The 22,622-nt window shown below is 30.9% G+C and overlaps 1 protein-coding gene and 1 pseudogene across 1 annotated transcript; both read left to right on the top strand.

The window, feature by feature from the left end:
* Nucleotides 1-4,522: 4,522 nt before the first annotated feature.
* On the top strand, nt 4,523-7,563 carry LOC128157126 (uncharacterized). Its single transcript, XM_052819512.1, has 7 exons — nt 4,523-4,830; nt 4,994-5,272; nt 5,728-6,078; nt 6,523-6,627; nt 6,729-6,750; nt 6,880-6,944; nt 7,070-7,563. Exons 1-7 carry the CDS (start codon nt 4,620-4,622, stop codon nt 7,117-7,119), a joined length of 1,083 nt encoding a protein of 360 aa, XP_052675472.1. The 5' UTR covers nt 4,523-4,619; the 3' UTR covers nt 7,120-7,563.
* Nucleotides 7,564-14,543: 6,980 nt separating this feature from the next.
* On the top strand, nt 14,544-20,043 carry LOC128156706 (uncharacterized; annotated as a pseudogene).
* The last annotated feature ends 2,579 nt before the right edge of the window (nt 20,044-22,622 follow it).

The following is a 22,622-nucleotide window of genomic DNA, read 5'->3' as shown; positions in this document are numbered from 1 at the left end:
ATAAGAGGTCACCATTGATTTAATCTGATAATTACAGGTGACGGGTAAAACATTATCTTAATCTAAAAGAAAGTCGTAAGTCAAATAAGGAAATCACAGGGAAAAAATTATTGCAGTTTTATGCTCAAATGGTTTTGTTGTTATTGAGTACTACAGTGTATTTCTATGCAACTACAATACCGACAAGAGTCTTAGCGAAGAGATTACACACTTATTAAATTAAATAGTGAGATAATTAAACTAACAGGGTAAACTAACAAGAGGCCAAGGAGCAACCTCGCTCACGTGAGCAAGAATATCTCTGATCAAATCAGCATTATAGTATCAAAATCATAATATCTTGACTACTAAGTACAGTAGATCTTGCTGGAAGAATCAAATCAATTCACATATTTTAATGGTATATACCAAAGCCCTTTTGTTGTTTTAGTATTTGTAAGAAGATTTTTCTCTATTCCTATATTACCCCCCCCCCCCCTCTCTCTCTTTGTGGTCCCACTTTTCTGTATAGAATCATGATTTGATCAACTGCACAACCTGTGCTTTCACGCAAGTTACTCGTATTTTTACTCCTAATATTTTTTCAGAAAATTTTTATAGATTTTTCTTCGTATGTAAAAATTTGAACCCCCCCCCCCGCAACAAACTTGAATCTACACTATCTGAGGATGCTTCTGCACAAGTCTCAGATTTTCTTACTTATGGATTTTGAGAAGAATTTTTAAAATTATTTTCTATATATATATTCCAATGTAAAAATTCATACCCCAATTGTGGCTCCATCCTACCCATGGGGACCATGACTTGAACAAACTTGAATCTACACTACTTGAGAATGCTTCCACGCAAGTTGAAGCTTTTCTGGCCAAATGGTTTTTGATAAGATTTTCTCTTTACATTCCCATGTAAAACTTGATCCACCCATTGTAGCCCAAAGGACCATGATTTGAATAAACTTGAATCTACATTACTTGAAGATCCCTCAACACAAGTTTAAGCTTTTCTAGACTAATGGTTTTTGAGAAGGATATTTTAAAAGATTGTCTTTATATATTCCTATGTAAAAATATACCCCTCCCCCATTGTGGCCAAACCTTACCCCTGAGGACCATGATTTGAACAAACCTGAATCTACACTACCTGCTTCCATACAAGTGACAGCTTTTCTGGTCCAATAATTTTTTAGAAGATTTTGGAAAATACCAACAAATTTTAATTATTCTAAATCACCTGTCTTTAAAGAGGCCCTTCATTTCAAGAAACTTGAATTCCCTTCACCTAGTAATGCTTTGTGCCAAGTTTAGTTGAATTAAATCGGCCCAGTGGTTCTGGTGAAGAAGATGAAAATGTGAAAAGTTAACAACAACTGCAACGACAACGCCGACGCCAACAACGACGACAACAGACAGCGGACAAATTATGATCAGAAAAGTTCACTTGAGCTTTCAGCTCAGTTGATCTAAAAAGCTGATATAGCCTTTCAAAAAGTATCCATGGTTACATCATTTAAAGTCTTTTATCATAATCCATTAATAAGGTACGTGTAGTTAATGAACAGTTAAAGATATACATGTGCCTTCGGTATCGCAGTATAATGGAATTGTGAGATTATTACTATGAATTAATAGTTGAGGTCTGACAGGATTTATCTTTTATCCCCCCCCCAATTTTTTCTAACTTCACAAAGTGACAACTTCCATTAAGTAACTAAGTTATGCTATTTCATTTTTTATGATACCTTTCTATATCTTTAATTGCCTTGTAAATGCTACATGTATAATAATGAAAAATGCAGAATATGTTATATCTAAAAGTAGCCTTGCAATGTACGCTAATTTTTTTTGGCATAAACATGTTCCCATGCAAATAAATAAGGATTTAATTTTCATGAAGTTTATCTGAAATTGAGAAACGTCTTATGTGTCATTAGAATTAACAGTCATTTTAAAATACATGTATATGTTATACATTACTACTAGCTGCCGAGTTATAAACATTTTTACTACTTTAATGGTCAAAGTGTAGTTTATAACGATTGTGGATATAAAGAATATTTCAATTGTAAGAGAAGTATAAACAAAATTGATTGATGTTACTTTTTTCTGAAAAGAAATAATCAGCAAGTGAATGGAATAAAAAAATGTCATTGCTTTTTAAAAAACTGTCATGTTTATAATCTGTTCCTGACTGTGTCGGTGAAAAATGCATTTATTTGTCATATATCTTTAATGTATAAATCTGATATTTTTTCACTTTTGGAATTTATTTTATCTTAAAACACACCGTTAACGTTTCTAGAACTTTAACTTATTTGTTTGTAATACATCGTGCCAGGTGAATTTTAGGAAAAGGGAAGTCTAAATGTATTTTGGTCATGATACATGTAGGGTTTGTTACAAAACCAATGTTATTGTGATTCATGCGATTGACACAAAAGGAAGCATTAAATTTAAATCTATATTGATTAAATCTATATTTGTCAAGGTTACTCATTAATTGATTTCAAACGCATTTTTAGTCACGATTTTGGTCAAATTTTATTTTTCTACGTAATAATTTTCTAATGATCAACCAACATTTGAATGTCAGTTGTTGAGTTATATACAGGAGAAAGAACTCACAAATCTTTATTTTGTAAATAAGGCTTATGTCATGTTTTTGTTGCATTATAAACATCAATAAAGAAAAAAAAGTATTTTGATCAAAATCGTAACTATGCTCCTTTAAGATATCTAGGAACATTTGATTTTATTTTATTGTAGTACAATATTTGGAGTAAATGAATAATACGATATTTATCAGAACTTCAATAATAAATTTTAAATAAGTGTTCATTTTCTCGTACATCTATATTTCAAAAGAATCAATGAAAATATTTTTTCATTTTTTGAAATTTTTTTTAAATCAAGTCCTTTAAAGAAATTCATGCATGTAACATTTATAAGAAAATTGTATATATTTTTATTTGAATTCAAGTTAAAGATTTGATTTTATATCTTTATTATTATTTTCATTTACAATTACACAAGTTAAAGGTTTTAGTTGTAAATAAAATGAAGTTATCATTTTTTAAAAAAGAAAACGGAATGTTTTAAACAACACTTATCATTATAGAAAAATATGATGAACAAAACAGTTAAAAATCGAATATTATCTAAAACCTCTTATTCCAATTCACGTGTTATAGTATTTTCCCCCTACATTTACCCCAGTATTCTGAATTAAATTACCGTTCTTAATTTTTTTCATCTTTCATATTATGTTTTTGCTAGAAATAAGAGAAACAGCGCATTCATACATATTCAGTAGGTATCTTATATTTTCTATTTTACTAAATATTTTTGGTAGTATTTTCAAACATTTTTCTTAATTTAATTACTTACCAATGTAGGTTTTAAAAAAGTTTAAGGAGATTTACATCCATTAGTCAAAGGTCTCCAGTCCATGGTGAGTTACGTGGACGAAAATCCATTGGTTTTTTGAACAGAAAGATACTGGATGCTAAACTAATTACTAATAATGTCTTCATTAACTTTTACATATAATACTTAACAACCAAGGGCTGGATGATAGTGGCCATTGTTGGGCAATATTATTATTGTTCTTAAAAGGAAGAACTCAATAAATCATTTTCACGTTGCATGACTTTTAGCAAAGATATTTGGATAATTATATTTACTCTAAAATCAATGTTTTCTCTGTTTTCAAGAGCAATATTTTTGTCTATTTTGAAAACTTGTTTCCTTTATCTTACGTGACAATATATATCTTTATGAAAAAAGAAATTGAAATCAATGTTTAATGTTTTAAAATACTTGAGAAAGATTACTTTTGATTTGATATACAAGATACATGAAAACTATTTGTATTCATTTGTAAATCATTTAGAAATGGAAAGCACATATGCCGTTAGGTTTTCTGATTTGATATTTTCATTACTCATCACCCTTAAAGAAATTCAGTAATAATAAAATCAAGCTAAAGATTAATTTTTCTGGACGACACTGCACTACAAATAGGAACATTTCATTGTTTTCCTTGAAAATTAATGCATGTGCATATAAAAATACATATTTTCTGTTTTGATCAAGGAAGTAATTATAAGTTAATGTGTGGTTTAGTTTCAAAGTTTAAACAACAGTATACTCAAGCCTCAGCACTTCACGGTTTATGTTTTCTTAATTGATAATATTACAGGTTTCTTTAGTAAAAAGAATATGAAGAACCTCGAAGTAGGTGGACACATAATCTCCATCAGTAATATTGACCTGAAGTAAAAATTGTTCACTTTATATCGAGGGGTAAACAATCGTGTTTCTTTCGTGTTAAAAAATGTATTTTACAGGAACATCGAGATGTTTATATCTTATCCTTTTTTCAATTCATTGTGAGTATGATTTTAATATAAGCTACAAAACTGAATTTTTTTTTAACAAAGTGTGTTTTAGAGGTCCTATTTGTTCAAATTGTATTTGTTCATAATTTGTCGATTAAAATACTGTTTTCAATGATACAGAAACAATATTTTTCTTGACGTAGGCGGATACATACTCTCCATCAGTGATATTGACCTGAAGATAAACAATTGTTCACTTTATATTCAGTGGAAAACATTAGATATGAATGTTTCTTGTGCAAATTATTTGGTGACTGTTTTCGAAAATGGAAACAAACGGATCGACACTCACATTGCATCATCGAAATATATTTTTGATGGAATTATATCGGCAGCTACATACGAAGTTCGTGTGGTATGCAAAGAAAATTCAACCCGTTTGAAACTAAACTCAAGTCCAGACACCTTAAAGGGAACCATCTCTGCTTTTCCTAGTAGCGCAACATTATCAGTTTTCATTTATTTTCACATAATAATTAACGACAAATCCAACTTATTTGTCATATAGAAATATTCATTAAAACTGAATTCATTTTGATATTAAGTGTTGATGTTCAGTTTCATGTTTAAAACATTAACATGAGATTTCTTTTAAAGCCATGAAGAGTGAATACATCAGTGCAAAAGAATCTGACAACCTTACATTAAGGTGTCCTTTCTTTGGAGCATATAGTTCCTCTGAGATTCTTTCATGGGAATACGCTGTTGGATTAAACTACACGTCTGTTTTGAGAAACTTCCAGTCGACACTAATCCATCTTGACACTATTTCTTACAAGGACATGGGAAAATATTTCTGCACAATGAAGTACGAAGAATGCAGCAATTCATCGACTCAGAGACAAGAAAAAGGATTTGTTTTTGTTACAATAACAGGTAGGTGGATAATTAGTATTAAACAACATTTGGCTTTATTTGCATTCATTGTATATTTCCTCTAATATGTGCATTGGAAATCTGAGACGTTCTATGTTTAATAACACACGTAAAACTGATCACGGCGTATGAGCACAAGTAAATGTCATTTCGCGTTTTGAACAGAAATGTTGTTGTCAAATTTTATGAAACGTTAGTACTTGCCTGACCATTTTCATATGAACTTTTAATATAAATCATAAAATCATGTATATTCTAGCTCAGGAAAGAGTTTTTCGGTCAAAGATTTTGGTACTATATGTTTAGTCGCAGATGTGGCACTATCTTGCATGCCTTATGACTGTTTAATCTATTATACATTTCTTTGACAAAGAATGTAAATAATAGTTGAAAAGCAGCCATAAAGAAATCTAATTTTTTCAATGAAGTCTGAATATTTCATGTTTTCATTTTAGGTCCACCTGTTATCTTGTCAGCAAACACCTCCATGAATGGAACGAATGATCACATTATCCATGTCAAACTTGAATTAATAAGCTTTCCTGACCCAACTTGCAAAATCAGGGTAGAGGATGATAAACATTCAGGTTTTATTGCCAAAAACTGCAAGCTGTGGACAACGGTTTTAGCATTTAAGCAAATCGATAAATATATCGATGTTCCAGGATATATTTTAAGTTTTGATATTGAAAGCATAGACAGCAGTTTTAACAAAAGTCCCGAATTGCGAATATTTGTTTCAAACAAAGAAGGAACCAGGAAATACGAAATAAGAAGCAATAATTCAAAACAACTAAATCCTTTTGGTACAGTACTTGTTATTGCATTTTATAAAATTTATCAAATTTTTTTTAATTAAAAAAAGGGTTGATTATCTTTTATGATCTTATAATACCTACAGCAAAAAAGGAATATCAAATTAAAAATGTACTATTATTGTTAAAAGATGAACAGTGTTGTAAAAAGTCGCCTTTGGTCATAGAATAATTAATAGATAAATTGTTCTCTTTTATAAAATACCATTTTTCTTGATTTTTTTTATCTTAAATGAACATCCAAACACTTTATGTTTTAAATGTTCTAAGGAAAATTGAAGTGTACGGTGTCTTGTTAAGCGAAAGAAAACTTTAGGCCTTTGAAATAATTTGCAATAGAGATAGTAAGGTTGAAAAGTAAATTGAGGAAAAGTCTGATATTAAAGGTCTGAACAGAATGATGGTTTATTAAAAAGATTTTTTTTTATTTTCTAGGATGGGGTGTGAACTTAGATGTATGGATTATTACATACACTACAGGAAGTATACTTTGTGTCCTAAGCGTTGCATTGACCATTGCATCTATTTACAAAAGCAAAAGTATGTATTTTCAAATGTTTTATGCATACATATTTGACAAGATATAACACCATTTTATCAGTTTAACTGTTTGCCTCTATACATCAATGTTTTCCCTACAGAATGGAATTGTTCTGCCACTCAGTAAGTATAAATTACAATTTTAAAACGTAATTAATGAAAATGAAGATAAGCAAAAAGTTGAAACATTAGATTTAAAACTAAAAAGTTGTTAAAAAGCAATCAAAATATTAAACTTGCTTTGATTGACAGTCAGGTGAGAGCGACAGATATATCCGGTGGTTATGAAAATGGGATCGATTTACGTATTCTGGATGGTATAATCCCCATAAAATATCTCTTTAGAGAAAAACTTTATAAAGTAAACTCTGTCAAATTACTGGCATGATACATTTGATATTGAAAGGTGAAACATCATTAAAAATTATTTCTTCTATTCCAGATTACACCCCTCTGGCAAAGTATGAACAGCAACAGCCAAGTTTATGTTAGCGTTAATCAACATTATAAATTCAAAGACTATACCTTATAATGAGATTATTAAAAAAAATATGAATGTTCCTTTCGCATAAAATTCAAGCAATCTACTTTGTAAAAGCATAGATAGATAGATTTACAAGAAAACTTGAATAATTGCGCACTTATATGACGGAATATTGAAAAACTTTTGATTGCAGTGTAATTCTTAACATGTTTTCTTTCAATATTAAATTACATGTATATGTAATAAGAGTAAAAGTGACAAAAACCTCGCCTATACGCAACCCCCTCTTAAAATTACACGGGGTCTGTTATCTCAGTTATCGTCATTTATTTTTATTTTCATTTTAATTTGGATAAGAGAAGCAATTCCTCCTCTTAAAAAATGTTACATGTGTATTAATAGTCAATAATTTCATTTTGATGGTAATGTGGTATATCAAATGAACAACAATGAGGTCAGAATCAATCTTTGTGAACATGTATATATATTGTATACCATAAAGTGTGTATATATATATATATATATATATATATATATATATATATATATATATATCCCCAAAACTTCATTACTAATTGCAATCTTACGATTAACTACAATTATAGCTAAAATTGATTTGAATACAACATGTATTTGAATCGAAACTGTTATTTAAGATAAAAATCTTGAAAAATGTACGGAATAAACTGTTAAATTTCATTTATATTTTTTTTTATTTTGCTTTTCTTTATGAAACAATTTTGTAGTGTTTTATATATAACAAAACAATTAATGACTGTGTTTTTAGACAACCTTGATTTTATCAGCCCCTTGGGGCTAATAAATGTTGCCTTCAACCCCAGTCAATATTTGTATAATATATAAGTTTTGTAAACATATTGCCTAAACAGTCTTTATTATTAGACATAGGATTTCATTTAAAAAATACCCTTCAACTTTATATACGATCGAATTTGTTTTACCTTACCTTATCTTTCAGAAATAATAGTGATACAATGTAGAAGTACAAATATCCGATTTATTCTCTTAAAACTTGACACTATTTTTGATTAACAGAATAAATATAAATCTTTTTTTATATAACAGTGTCAGATTGTTCTATGATTGATTATTTGCACAACAGTCATTGTCTTTTTAAAAAAAATACCTGCATTTTTTCGCAAAATTGTATAAAATTCTTAGCAAATCGTTTTAGGAAATTCAGGAAAAAAACACGATCTTTCAAAATTTTTAGTATTCGCATCTGATAAAGAAAAGAGTATATATATATTCCATGTTAAAATCCCTCTATGTAAAAATAATGTTACACAATCTCCTTTGATGTCTGGAGGAATAAAGTACAATTATCATTCAACCAATTCTAAGCAATCCCAGTTCGAAAATTGTGTGTGTAGATTTAAAATCTTTTACTACATGAAAACAGGTGTCGATTGTTTTATAGATAAACACTACAATGAATGGTATTGTCAGTAATAAATGTTTACCTTGCAGTAAAACCTTGGTAACTAAGGGGGTAAAATTTACTCTTAGAAATTAGCGTCTGTCATATCATCTAAAGAATGGTGCCAATAAACTCTGGTCATCATTTATATACCTATTCTTATTTTTATTCCATTCTCAGTCATACATCATAATAGTTTGATCTAAAAATAATAACAATCCGGATTAAGTGATGCATTGTAGAAAATTAACAGATATTTCTGTTCATTTTGTGCTATTCCGACGATTCGATTTTTCCACATACAATTGTATGGTTATGGGAAAATTCGACAAAAGTCTTGATAGTACATCTGCCGGTTTGTAACATTTAAGCTTTTTTAAGAAATAAAGTTTAAGAAATATAGGGTCTAATCTAAACGTCTTTACATGTATATTCATGTTACATATGTTTCATCATCATAATAATACATATTTATAAACACTGTGCCGGATAATTATGCCAGTGCCAAGGTGGCATTTTTGCGCCCGCTTAAGGCGCATTTCTCTTAAATTTCATTTATGTCAAATGATAGACCATAGCCTAAAGGGTAAATAACCACCTTTGACTCAGGTGTATCTCACCTGAAAGGTGAGATATTTACCTTTAAACATAAATATCCCATAGGAAAAAAAATTCCCCTAGGAAAAATCATGTTCCTGTGGGAATTCTGAGAGTATTGCATAAGCAATACACGTCCCTTGCCGGTTTGTATTATTCTGTGAAAGTTTCGAAGCATACATCTTTTTCAAAACTATTATAAACGAGATGTTATGCTTTAATCAGAGATCAAAGAACAGAGGAAATTCAAACTACATAGTTGATATAGAAATTAAATAAAAAATGGGTAAAATAATACTCTTTATTTTATCTCCTGTAGTTTCGCCAAGTCTATCAAGTATTTGCTGGTAGAACATTGTGAAAACAAAGCACTGTTATGCAGAATATCATTTCTTACCATCTTCTGTACCCCGAATTAACAGAACAATCCAATAACGAACCCGATTGTAATAATACAAAATCCCTGTCGATTAAATTTACAACACAATACTTGACACTATTTTACAGAACTTATTTGTTTGTTTGAAACTATAAAAGGAATGGTACAAGTAATGCACGATATTATTACTGACTACTTTCCTAGTTTATTCAATACACACCGAACCCGATAACGAACCCGAACATTACAAAATTGGAATATAAAACAATTATTTTCTCAAAACTATGTCAACCAGACGCTACAAAGGTGTAAACTTGATCTGTTGTTTGACATTTTGAAGCTGATCAGTAAAATTCATATTATTCCTGAAACGTGTGGAAAACTGAAGTGATACAGACAGACGGACGGACGGACGGACGGACAGACCAACTGACGGAATCAGAGGAAAGCTGTAGTCCCCTCCGGTGAAACCGGTAGGGGACTAATAAGATTGCATCATAAACGACAGTCAGTCAACCTATTTTGAATTTAGTAATAAGGAAAGATTATATTTTCGCACCTTTTAAAAGAAAAGCGAGTTTTTATGATATCGTCGTTTAAAAACAACTGTACCTAAATCGAAAAAACCCTTCGATATGACATTGCCCTTGTAAGTAACAATCTAAGAGAAGGAAATATTAAATTGAAGAACAGTCGAATTTCATTTCAAACTTTGTGTGCTGGCAGATTTGCTCATGTAGAAACTTTTATTGATAAAAATAACAGAACCCTGCATGGTAATTTTGATAATGCCCTTTTGTAGAGCAAATTGATATGTTTTGGTAAAATTGGATGTTACGTCATTTTCTTTTTTTTTTTCGTCTTCATACATAAACTTCGCAAAACTATTTCAATTTTACACTGCTGACATATATGTTTTAGTATCTTAAGTGGACATGCATAGAAAACAGATCGTGATCTCATTCTTCCTCTATCCGATACGGAAGCCCTGGGAGGACATTGACTTACTTCTTAATTGTTATGACTTATTTTTTATGACAAACATGTAACTATTATTTGATAAGATTTTTTAAAATTTCGTGCTATGAATAACACATGGCGGTGGTGTACCACTCAACATGGACACTGACACCAACACTAGTTCCAGCAAAGAAGATTGCTTTTTATTGATATAAAGAATATTTTTTTAAAAAATGCACCCGAGATCGAAGTAATTATATAGGGGGACATATATGGTTTTGATAATTCAATCCGTAGTTCTGTCACTGTCATGTACCAACAAACTTTACCTTTATTTTAGAATAAATACAGTAAAACTTTGTATGAGAACTGAAATATTTTCTATATTACACCGGCCTTTATTTTTGCTCATTTTGGGGGCAAAAGAATATTCTCTACGCGTACATAGATTTTAATGGGTAAGATTCAAATTTTTTTTATTAAACTTTAACCTCGGGATTGGTATTCCCGTACATATGTGAATAGAGTGTAGTATGGTCTTTGGTATTGACATGTTTATAAATATAGGTGGCTTCTTTCTGGGGCACTTTGTTAAATACAAATTCATCTTAATATTATTCTTTCAAATTGTTAAAAATCTGAATTTGCTGACTAACTGCTCTACATTCAGGATCTTGTTTAGTTTATAAATCAGCTGATATGTAAAAAACCAACTGCTCATGATATATCATGATAATTCTATTTACTTGTATATGCATTTATTTTACAAAATCTGGAATAATAATTTACACTGACTAACAGTTATTCATTTGAATATTTTGGAGAGTTCTTAAACAAGGACAAAAAATATTAGAAAGTCAAAAGAAAAAAAAAACAAGAACATTTTTTACCCAAGAAAGGGGTTATCATACATGAATATTTTTTATCGTTGTTTTCAAACTTTGCATGCATGTATCTAGAAGGTTGAAGGTCCAGAAGACAGTTTAAGATTATAAGTTACCCTCCCTTTTGGAAAATTTAAAATATCAAATTTGCATAGTAAATTACATGTAACTGAAAAAGACATTAGACTCCACGCCAACCTCCAGTGTAATATTGTTCCAAGCATAATTTTGGGTAAAATTGTAATGGGCTGTACTTTCAAAAATTACATACTTTTACTATGCATACATTTACTAGTTGGCTGGTACAGGAAAGATGTTTTTTTTTAATCCAAATGAGATGTATTTGAAAATTGATTCTAAATATAAAAAACCACAATAATACATGCATTATTTTTTAAACATTTTTATTCTCAGATACAAAATACATATGCCAATATCTATAACTTTTCAGACAGCCATTCACTTAAATTGAAATACTTATTAACTTGGACTGTCATCACACTTTTAGGTATAAAGACCTTCTTTACCAGGGATATCTAGGTTCAGGTTGAAACACATGCTTATATAGTTAACTGGCAAAGCAAGTTTTAATTAAATATTTGGGTAATATCCCTCTAACTATTTTTAAAATCGGTAGGACAACAAAGTAGTGCCTTTAAGCAAAATAGTCCCTATACTTGCAGAGTGTATATACATTTATTGGGACATTTTAAATCAGAATGCTTGACACATGTCAGAAAAGAGGATTTTCAATTTTAAAAACAAGTGTCAAAATTGAATTATCATTTGAAGAAAAGAATTGAAATTGTTTGATGTACACCCTTTCCAAAACTGAGAAATTCCCTACTTTTATTTTCAGAGTTTTTCAATACAGACGCATTTTGCCGGAAAACGAATCTGACTTCAAACCACGAAATTTTAACAGGAAAGAGGCAATTTGATGAGCTTTCATTCAAGAGGTCCCTCGTTGCTGAACGAAAATTAGGGCCGGAGCTATGAACCCTAACGTTAACATTACCGCCTATGGAAAATGCATTAGTGGACTATACCCATTTGGGTTTCTAATCCTGATATTGGAACTGATTGTCGTAGAGATGAAAAATTAAAATAAAATTAAAAATAACTAGAAAATAACAAAATAAACAAAAATGTATTAAGAATTAAAAAAATAACCTGTAAATAATAAGTATTAACAATTAAGAAATAAAAATTAACAATTAACAAGCAAGTATTAAGTAATAGGTAGTAAGCATGAAGAATTAATAAATAACTAGTAAGTAATAAAAAACAAGTAAGTAATAAGTACAAGCAAGAAACAAAAAGTATATAGCTTGAGACCTGATTGACTTTAAATAAATTTGATATAACATCCATTTAATTTATTTTGACAATTACTGTATTGGTTCTTTATTATTTTCAGAAAGAGGAATCTGATGACATTTTTTTTCATAAATATCACAGAACAATGAATAAATCAAGAAATATCGCTTGGTTAATTTAAATTTTGCGCCACTATGAGAGCTATGACAAGATGTATAATTTTTGGCATGAAACAGCTCAATTTAATCTGATTTGTTTGCTCCGAATTGAATACAGCTTTTGCTATTCATCATCAAAGTGTAGTACAATTATTTTTGTTTTTAATATAATTTCCTTATATTTTAATTACTTCATTTCATTTTTAGGGATTAGTATCTTTTTTTATCATTTGATATGTACTCTTGAGGTTAAACTTTAGAATGTGTAGATGATGTCTTGACCCTGATAATTCCTGTGATTCGCTATTCTATCCAAATCAGTTTGCAAGACGTCTATGAAGAAAATTGCAGACACTCTTTCACAGCTGGATTGTCTGAGTCGAACATCCCAGTATCCACGATATCTTCAAATAAATTAATCCACCAATGAATCCCAAGCTTCTTAAGAACTCCTCACCACGCCTCTATTCTTTGGTCGGACGTACTTTTTCCATACATAAAACGTTTAACACCATGCAGCCATAGAATCATTTGAATGGAATTGAAAAAAGAGGTTGTAAGCAACTAACACTTTTATTTTCCGTTCCCCTATCAACTCGTAAAACTCTTGGAACAAATTTTACATGATGTATACAATAAAGATAAAATTTGACAATAACAGCCGGACTGTTATTTGTAAATGTTGCTTAATTCTAACCACATAATTCGTCTACTGTATTACTATATTACAATGTAGATCCTCATATATTACTATTGCTCTGTAACTCACAAATAATATACGTAATATGTTATTATTCAAATACATGATTATAGTTATATAAGTATAGTGTCCTATATAATTAAAAACATTTATGTAACATGACCTATTATACAAGAAGAGGGTATATATAGGCTATGCCTGTTGTCCAATCAAATATGTTTAAATTCAAAATTCGTCTACTGTACCTTAAAAGTAAAAAATAAATAAAAATTAATACTGATTGAGAAGTAAGTCAATATGTCCTTCCTGGGCTCATAACAATTAAGAAATAAGTCAATGTCCTCCTAGGGCTTCCGTAATCCGACACATTTCCTTTTCCTTAGTGTACAGCCAAATGCAGTAATCTAAAAATAATTAACTACCAGTTATAAAAAATAAATTACATACATAAACAAAACAAACACAAATAATCAACAAATATAATCTCTTTTAAATATACAAAAATGTTCATATACTTAGCAATTTGGCGACGAAGATGATTGGTATGAATATACAGAACGGTTCGATGGAACGAGACGCTTACAGGCGAACCATAAATTGACAGTTTACAGGAACACGGAGCATTGTCTACAGTTCACCGTCATATCCCGCACGAATTACCGAGAATTCTCACAGAGCGCCCTTCCTCTCCGATGTCATAGCGTCTCTCTGGTCGCAGACGATACTTCCAATCCTGTCATGCGCAAGCTCCGAGGTCACATATAAAACAGCTGAGAATAATATAAATACCCCCTCCTTTCCAAAAAAAAAAAAACCAGCTGATGATGAAAACGTGACTGTTAAGTATTTCCAATCTGGGCAAGTCAATTTAAATTCATCGCGTTTACACTTGATAAATCAAACTCAAAATGTGTGTCTGATTTTGCCTTAAAAAAAACTTTGGTTTGGAGAATTATTGTCCTTCTTATAGTTGATAACAGTAAGTTGTTACAAATGATGTACTTGCTAACTGCTTAAAAAGATAAAATAAAAAAAAGTTTATTGATATGAAATAATAACAGCTTTAATATCACTCGAGAGATGCAAATGTTAAAATAATACGTCTTCCCTGTCTTCAGGCGTACGATCCAAGAAAAAGATGAGGACATAAATTAATGGATAAACAGATGTACTCTTAAAGTTAACTGGACAGTTCAAACCAAACCACATGGTTGTGTTCCAAGTTTATACAGGGTTCCCTTTTGAAGAACAATCAAGAAATCGCACGAGGTGACACCGCGCTTACCGGGTATTCATTTGATGAAACAGACTTGGGACACGACATACCGTGTTATATTGTCGCCAATTCTTCAATGTTGCAACGGTTCTAGACCCAATGGAAATAGCTTGGACAAAAGTATATCAGCTATCCCAGGTACTGGTATATCCTTTATGTTCAGTTTCAATATGCGCGCATTGGAAGTAGGATAAAAGAAAATATTTTATCAATTTAACGTTAGAATTCTGCTAGTTTATGTGAATATACAATTAAGATATTTGTAATGAATCCTTATTAAGGTCTTCCGTTTCCAACGGAAGACCTTCTTGTTATTGCTTAGTTTCTGTTTCCCTTATTAAGGTCTTCCGTTTCCAACGGAAGACCTTATTGTTTTTCTTCGGTTTCTTCTTCCCTATTATTATTATTTTTGTTTTTTTTTTCTTACAAATTTTGTGCACGCGAGTTCTCGGAAATGGCTCGGCCGATTTTCATGAAACTTTCAGATCTAATAGATATTGATCTGAACCTTATTGGAAATTTTTTATTTCGATGACGTCACTTCCGTTTCAGAGATATTGACGTTTTAGCGATTTTTAGAGGGTCAGCTTGTCCGTCGAACTCCTCCTAAACGATAAAAGATATCAAATTCAAATTTTCAGGAATTGTAGACGAATGATTGAAGTTTTGTCTAAAGTGAGCCATTTATGTTTGGCACAAAAGGCGCCAAAGCTCGCCTGGACCCGAAAATTGAGAAATAAAAAATGTAGTGATTTTTCTTGGTTTTCTTTAATTATCTCTTTTCTCGAAAATATTTTGTTAAGACATGTAGAGCAATTAAAATTTATTTTTACAAGAGCTTTAATTTGAGATCAAGAAAAAGGGGCTGGCCCTTCAAATTAGGGGCCAATAAGGCTCTAAAGTCTTTTTATGATAACTTTTTAATGTAAAATATTTTGTAATACGTTATAGAAGCAATTATGTTTATTCTAACGTTATTCACCTATACATGGCAATCATTTACTCCTATATTACGTAATTAGGAATTTTAAGGGGCAAGAAGTCCAAAACTTTGATGCTTAATATCTCTAAATGGAGAAACATTTTGATAAGCAATATTGAACAAAAGATGCTCAAAATATTGAGCTTAACAATATGCAACAATAATTTCTTTGTTATGCGGTCCCTGAAGGGAGTTACAGGGTCGGCCCCTAAAACGACCCTCTCCAGATATCTCCAGAACGGTACATAATTTCTAAACACTTGTTGAACAAAATGTGTTTGAATTGACACGAGCTTTCATTTAAGATCAAGAAAAAGGGGCTGGCCCTTCAAATTAGGGGCCGATAACGCTCTAAAGTCTTTTGATGATAACTTTTTACTGTAAAATATTTTGTGATACGTCATAGAAGCAATAATGTTTATTCTAACGTTATTCACATATACATGGCAATCATTTACTCCTATATTACGTAATTAGGGATTTTAAGGGGCCAGAAGTCCAAAACTTTGATGCTCAATATCTCTAAATGGAGAAACATTTTGATAAGCAATATTGAACAAAAGATGCTCAAAATATTGAGCTTATCAATCTGCAACAATAATTTCTTTGTTATGCGGTCCCTGAAAGGAGTTACAGGGTCGGCCCCTAAAACGACCCTCTCCAGATATCTCCAGAACGGTACATAATTTCTAAACACTTGTTGAACAAAATGTGTTTGAATTGACACGAGCTTTTATATAAGATCAAGAAAAAGGGGCTGGCCCTTCAAATTAGGGGCCGATAAGGCTCTTAAGTCTTTTGATTATAACTTTTTACTGTAAAATATTTTGTGATACCTTATAAAAACAATTATGTTTATTCTAACGTTATTCATCTATACATGGCAATCATTTAATCCTATATCACGTAATAAGGGATTATAAGGGGCCAGAAGTCCAACACTTTGATGCTCAATATCTCTAAATGGAAAAACATTTTGATAAGCAATATTGAGCAAAAGATGCTAAAAAAATTAAGCTTAACAATATGCAATCATATTTTATGTGTGATACGGTCCTTAAAAGGAGTACAGGGTCAGCCCCTAAATCGACCCTCTCCAGATATCTACAGAACGGTACAGAATTTCCAACACTTGTTGAACAAAATGTGTTTGAATTGACAAACACATTCTTATGAAATCATAAAAAAAGGGGCTGGCCCTTCAAATAAGGGGCTGAGGGGGCTCTAAAGACTTTTTATGATAAATATTTATTGTGAAATATTTTTATTTACCTATACAGGGCAATGATCATTTACTCCTACGTTACGTAATTAGGGATTTCAAGGGACCAGAAGTCCAAACCTCTGATCCTCAATATCTCAAAATGGAGGACATTCCGAAAAGCAGTATTTAACAAAAGATACTCATAATAATGTACAACCATATATTGTTTGTTATCTTGACCCTAAAAGGAGTTTAGGACCAGATATCGAAACGATTTTCCACATATATCTCAAAAACGATAACCAATTTCTAAACACTTATTAGCAGTACACAAAAATACCTTTTAACTAAAATGAATGAAAAGGAGCTGATCCTTTAAAAAAGGGACACAAAAGGGGTAGATAGTCTTTCACCTATTACTCTTAGACTCCGCTTCCATTTCCAGATACGTTTCGTTGACGAAGATCAAGAGCAAGGTCATTCCGTATTCTAAAAATCGGACGGAAGACCTCCTCGTTGCTCGCAACGAGATCGTGTCTAGTTATTATTCTTCTTTTTTTTTCTTACGCATTTTTGTGCAAGCGAGTTCTCAGAAACGGCTTGGCTGATTTTAATGAAACTTTCAGAACTAGCAGATATTGATCTGAACCTTATTGGAAATTTTTTATATTGATGACGTCATTTCCGTTTTAGAGATATTGACGTTTTTATGATTTTTAGAGGGTCGGCTTGTCCGGTGTTTTTCTCCTAAACGAAAAGAGACATTTGATTCAAATTTTCAGGGTTTTTAGACCTATGATTGAGGATTTGACAGAAGCATTTTCACTGTTCTGTGACAAAAATCATCGAAGCTCGCCTGAGCTTAAAAATTGAGATAAAAAGCGTCATGATTCTTTTGTGGTTTTCTTTGAATATCTTTTTTCTCAAAAGTATTTTGTTAAGACTTATAGAACAAAAAAAGTTTTAAAAGTCCAGAGCTTTCATTCGACATCATGGAAAAGGGGCTGGCCCTTTAAATTAAGGACCGAAAGGGCTCTAAAGTATTCTAATAATATCTTTTTATTGTGAAATATTTTGTAATATTTTATAGAATCAATTATGTTCATCGTAACGTTATGTACCTATATATGACAATTGTTTACTTCTTTGTTACATAATAAGGGATTTTAAGGGGCCAGCAGTCCGAAATTTTGATCTTATATGTCTGAAAATGGAGAGAAATTTTGAAAAGCAATGTTGAACAAAAGATGCTCCAAATAATGTTGTTAACAATTTGCAACCATAATTTTTTTGTTATCCGGTCCCTAAAAGGAGTTATAGGGTCGGCCCTTAAAACGTTCTCTTCCAGATATCTCGAGAACGGTACATACTTTCTACATACTTGCAAAATAAGTTTGAAATGACCAGAGCTTTCTTATCATATCAAGAAAAAGGGGCTGGCCATTCAAATTAGGGGCCGATAGAGTTCTAGAGTCTTTTAATCATAACTTTTAATTGTGAAATATTTTGCTATACGTTACAGAAGCAATTATGTTTATCGAAATGGTAAGTACCTATACATGAATTTTTTTACTTCTTTGTTATGTAATAAGGGATTTTTAAGGGCCAAAAGTCCTAAATTTAAAAAAAAATGAATTTCAAGAAGCAATATTGAAAAAAATACGCTAAAAATGTCGTTAACAATCTGCAACCAAAACTTGTTTGTTATCTGTTCCCGCGATTTCTTCCAGATAAATCAAGAACGGTAACAAATTTCTAATTTTTTTACACAAAATGTATTGAAATCAAAAAACCTTTTATTTGATTTGAAATAAAATGGGGCTGGTCCCTAAATTCGGGATCCAACGGGGTGTATAATCCTTCTTCCATCGCTCTTTTAGATCACATCTGCATTTACTGATATGTTTCGTTGATGAAGATAAAAGGCAAAGTCATTTCCTCTTCTAAAAATCAGACGGAAGACCTCCTCGTTGCTGGCAACGAGATCGTGTCTAGTTTGTATTATTATCCTATTTGTAATGAATATGTTACCATGAATAAAAGATAGTCAGACTTACCAAAATGTCTGTGTATTTTAGAAAGTCAGGAAACCTTAATGACCTAATATATTTCCGACGAACATACTATACTGTCCACTTTGTGTGTTTTACATACCATTCAGTGTGGAGTGGGAGCACAAAATAGGGATCGACTCAACAATAGTTAGAAAATTTACTACCCCGGAAATTACTCCAAGAGATGTTTCGTACACTGAGTCGGGAAAATATGTCTGCACTGTTGGATTTTATTCCTGTGGAGGGTCAGGATTTTAAAAGACAGTTACAAGTTCAGTCAGTTTAATCTTAAAGGGTAAAAAAGGTGTTTCATATATCTATTTTAAATGTATTTTTATGTAAATTTATTCAAACAGTGAAAATTGTTTTCCAATATTTAGGACAACCATACAAACATGCTCCACAAACAGTTGTTGTTAACCCCGGCGACAATTTGACCTTATCCTTGAGCTTGATATCCTTTTCAGCTCAATTTAGTTTAGTTTTAGTTAGAAACAAGAACAACGAAATTATTCATCGCTGTAGTGTTTCCTTTGCTCCAACAAAAGTAACACTTTCTGCTTTCGGAAGGACAGTAAAACTTTATGGTTACAGTTGTCGATTAAATATGCTAAATATTGCAAGAGAGTGATTCGGTATCAGAGCATTATAGTGTTTAACAACAAGGGGTATTGTTCACTTTCTTTTATCGTGGAAGAGTTTTCGGAGAGGGAAAATTTCATTTGTACAGGCCATTTTTCTCCTAAATACCAATACTTTTACTTTGTTTGAATACGCATACACACTATAATTTTTTTAAAATCAATTTCATAAATATTGTAACAACGTAAAAGTGTTATAAGTAACAGTCATTTCTTTTTACTAGTAAAGTTCTTAAGGACAACCTGCTTGTTGTGGCTAGCGCTGGTGGAATAATTCTTGTTATGACCACCGTTTTGATAGTACTATTCATTTATTTGGATATCAGGAAGAAATGATACTTAATTTTATTAAGCATACTTTTATTTATATAGTATAGACAATGTAAGCCCGTTGTGTTATGGCTTCAATAAACAGGAACTCGACTTCTTGTTTAACATGTTCTTATTTCTTTCTTAGTATGTTCAAATATCAGTTTTAGGCAGACAAAAAAGAATATCTTTAAAACAAGGTAAGTATATAATTATGTACAAAAATGTGCAGCTATATTCGTCAACTTTTTATTGTATAGTTTTCATCAGCATATATTTCTCTTTAACATCTCGCAATACTTGAAAAAAGTTTGACAGATAGCGTAGCAGTAGAAAATTGTAATCGTCATACCAACATTAAGACTTTCTCATTTGAATGTAATGTGGACAAAATGAAGGTAAATGTCAACAGAACTCTGTTTTAAAAGTAATAGAACAAGAACAGCCTTGTTAAAACTGACTGCTGTTCTACATTTATATATGTTACCAAAGTCAATGAAGTTTTAGGAAACAACGCTTTTTGATAATTATGATAATCGCAATTAATTGTACTCTTTTATACAAAACAGATAGGACTTGTAGTTAATTGTAACTGTCATCAAATTTTACTTGATTGATATGGAAAATAATTCGATTTCTATTTAACAACTTTTTACGCTTATTTCTTCAGATTATTAGGGTCTTTACAATGCGATTATTAGGCAGATAATATCAACATTTCAAACTTTGGATGGTGTAAAACTTATGAAGTATAGTGGAAAATTTCACAAAAAATAACTGAAGCGGACTCCTGGCTGGATTTTTCTGACATCATTTTAGATAAAACCTGTTTAAGACCACTAATTGTTTCTTTTACAGATTATACTTCTCTAAGAAGAATGAACAGATGTGATGTTTTTCGTCAGCATGATGTTACAGACGGCCATATGATTACTTTAGTTATGAGATTATTTTGCTGCCGAAGCACGCTTAAGATAAATGTAAGTGTAACTTTAACCGAAATTAACCCATTTCGTAAATGTTATCATGATAACGATTTGTGTACAATTTAATATTTTTAGTGAACCAAGTTTGTATATAGCCCCATCCCAATCCCCACAAAAATATGAATAACAAAAGTGTGTTCACATAACTTTGTTGGTCTTTTAAAACTTAAATTACAATTTTGCGATAAACATTTTTTAACTTGAAATTGCATGCAGCTTTAAGTAAACTGTATATGGTTCTGACAACAATCACAATACTCAAACACAAATACTCAGCATACAAGTAGAAGTAGAAAGGCAATTTTTAAAATAACATTTGTTATTTTAAATTAATTTTAATATCTATTACCTTAAAGTTATTATAATTATTCAATGAACCTCGACAGTCATATGCTAGTATCTCTTATACGAATTTGCATTTACGTAATTAAAACATAAATCAGATTAAAAATACACATTTTATTTATTTTTGTGGTAAAAACCGCGTTCGAGCCGTCTGTATATGTTTATGAAATAAAAAAAAAGGTTCAAACCAGAATTATTTCATACAAGTATGCATATGCACAAACTAGTTTTTCATCGAAATTTAACCCATGTGGGATTCTCAAACATGTTATAATATTAAAAGTTGAACATTTGTTCTGCGATTATCAAAATCAATACTTCTTGTTGAAGAAAAGAATATAATTTATTTTGTCGACCACTACATGATATTTGTTAATATTCCTAGTTTTTCACTATCATGCTTGCGCAACGCTGTATATTCTGAAACATGGAAACTAGAATGATTTTACATCCTGTAAGAAGAAAGCCTTGTTTCCACCATTTTTGGACATGTACGTATTTCAAAACGACTTTTTACACTCTACATATATCTAACCACTATTATCAAACTCATTTTCAGCATATATGTGCTATATGAAGCATTCAAGATTGCAATCGTGCAATTTAGGATTCACTTTGGAGTGCTCGTAAATGTTAAGTCAAAATTCCATAACCAAATTTTTATAAATATACTATTTTCCTTTCTGTCAATAAGAAAATATATATACTATTTTTTGTATCAAATATTTTACATAATATTATCCTTAATCAGTTTAATAAGTTCAAAACAGTTTGCAACTTTTTTAAGCAAAAAATATTCATTTATTTCACTTCCTCTGAATTATTTAATTGGTTTCCAGCATTAAAGGTGGAGCAGAAACTATCATATCTATGTAACTGCTGCCTGCTAACCCTGTGTGTATGTTCAGGATTACCCACAAATTTTATAATAAATGCATCATTACTCGTGCGTTATACTTCGGCAAGGCTTTATAAACAGCAAAATGATATTTTTTGTTTTAATACCTGGGCATGGTCAATATGAAATGAACATATTCAAGATAATGGTGTTTTTCTCTAGAGAAATGACAAAATAATTAAGATTTAAATAAATTCTTTGAACACCTTGCGAGCTGTCTAATGTTGAACAATCAAAATACATGAAGCCCTTAACAGATATCAAACCCAAGGACTGTTTAATGAGTTGCTGTTTCCATATGTGTGCAAGGCTACGTAGAAAGAAGTGCAAAACAAACAACAATCTTAAATGTTTTCAACGTACATCATAGCAGAGAT

This window comes from Crassostrea angulata, chromosome 7, assembly GCF_025612915.1.
Source record: "Crassostrea angulata isolate pt1a10 chromosome 7, ASM2561291v2, whole genome shotgun sequence".
Lineage (NCBI taxonomy): Eukaryota > Metazoa > Mollusca > Bivalvia > Ostreida > Ostreidae > Magallana > Magallana angulata.
This window is presented reverse-complemented; position numbering and strand designations above follow the sequence as displayed.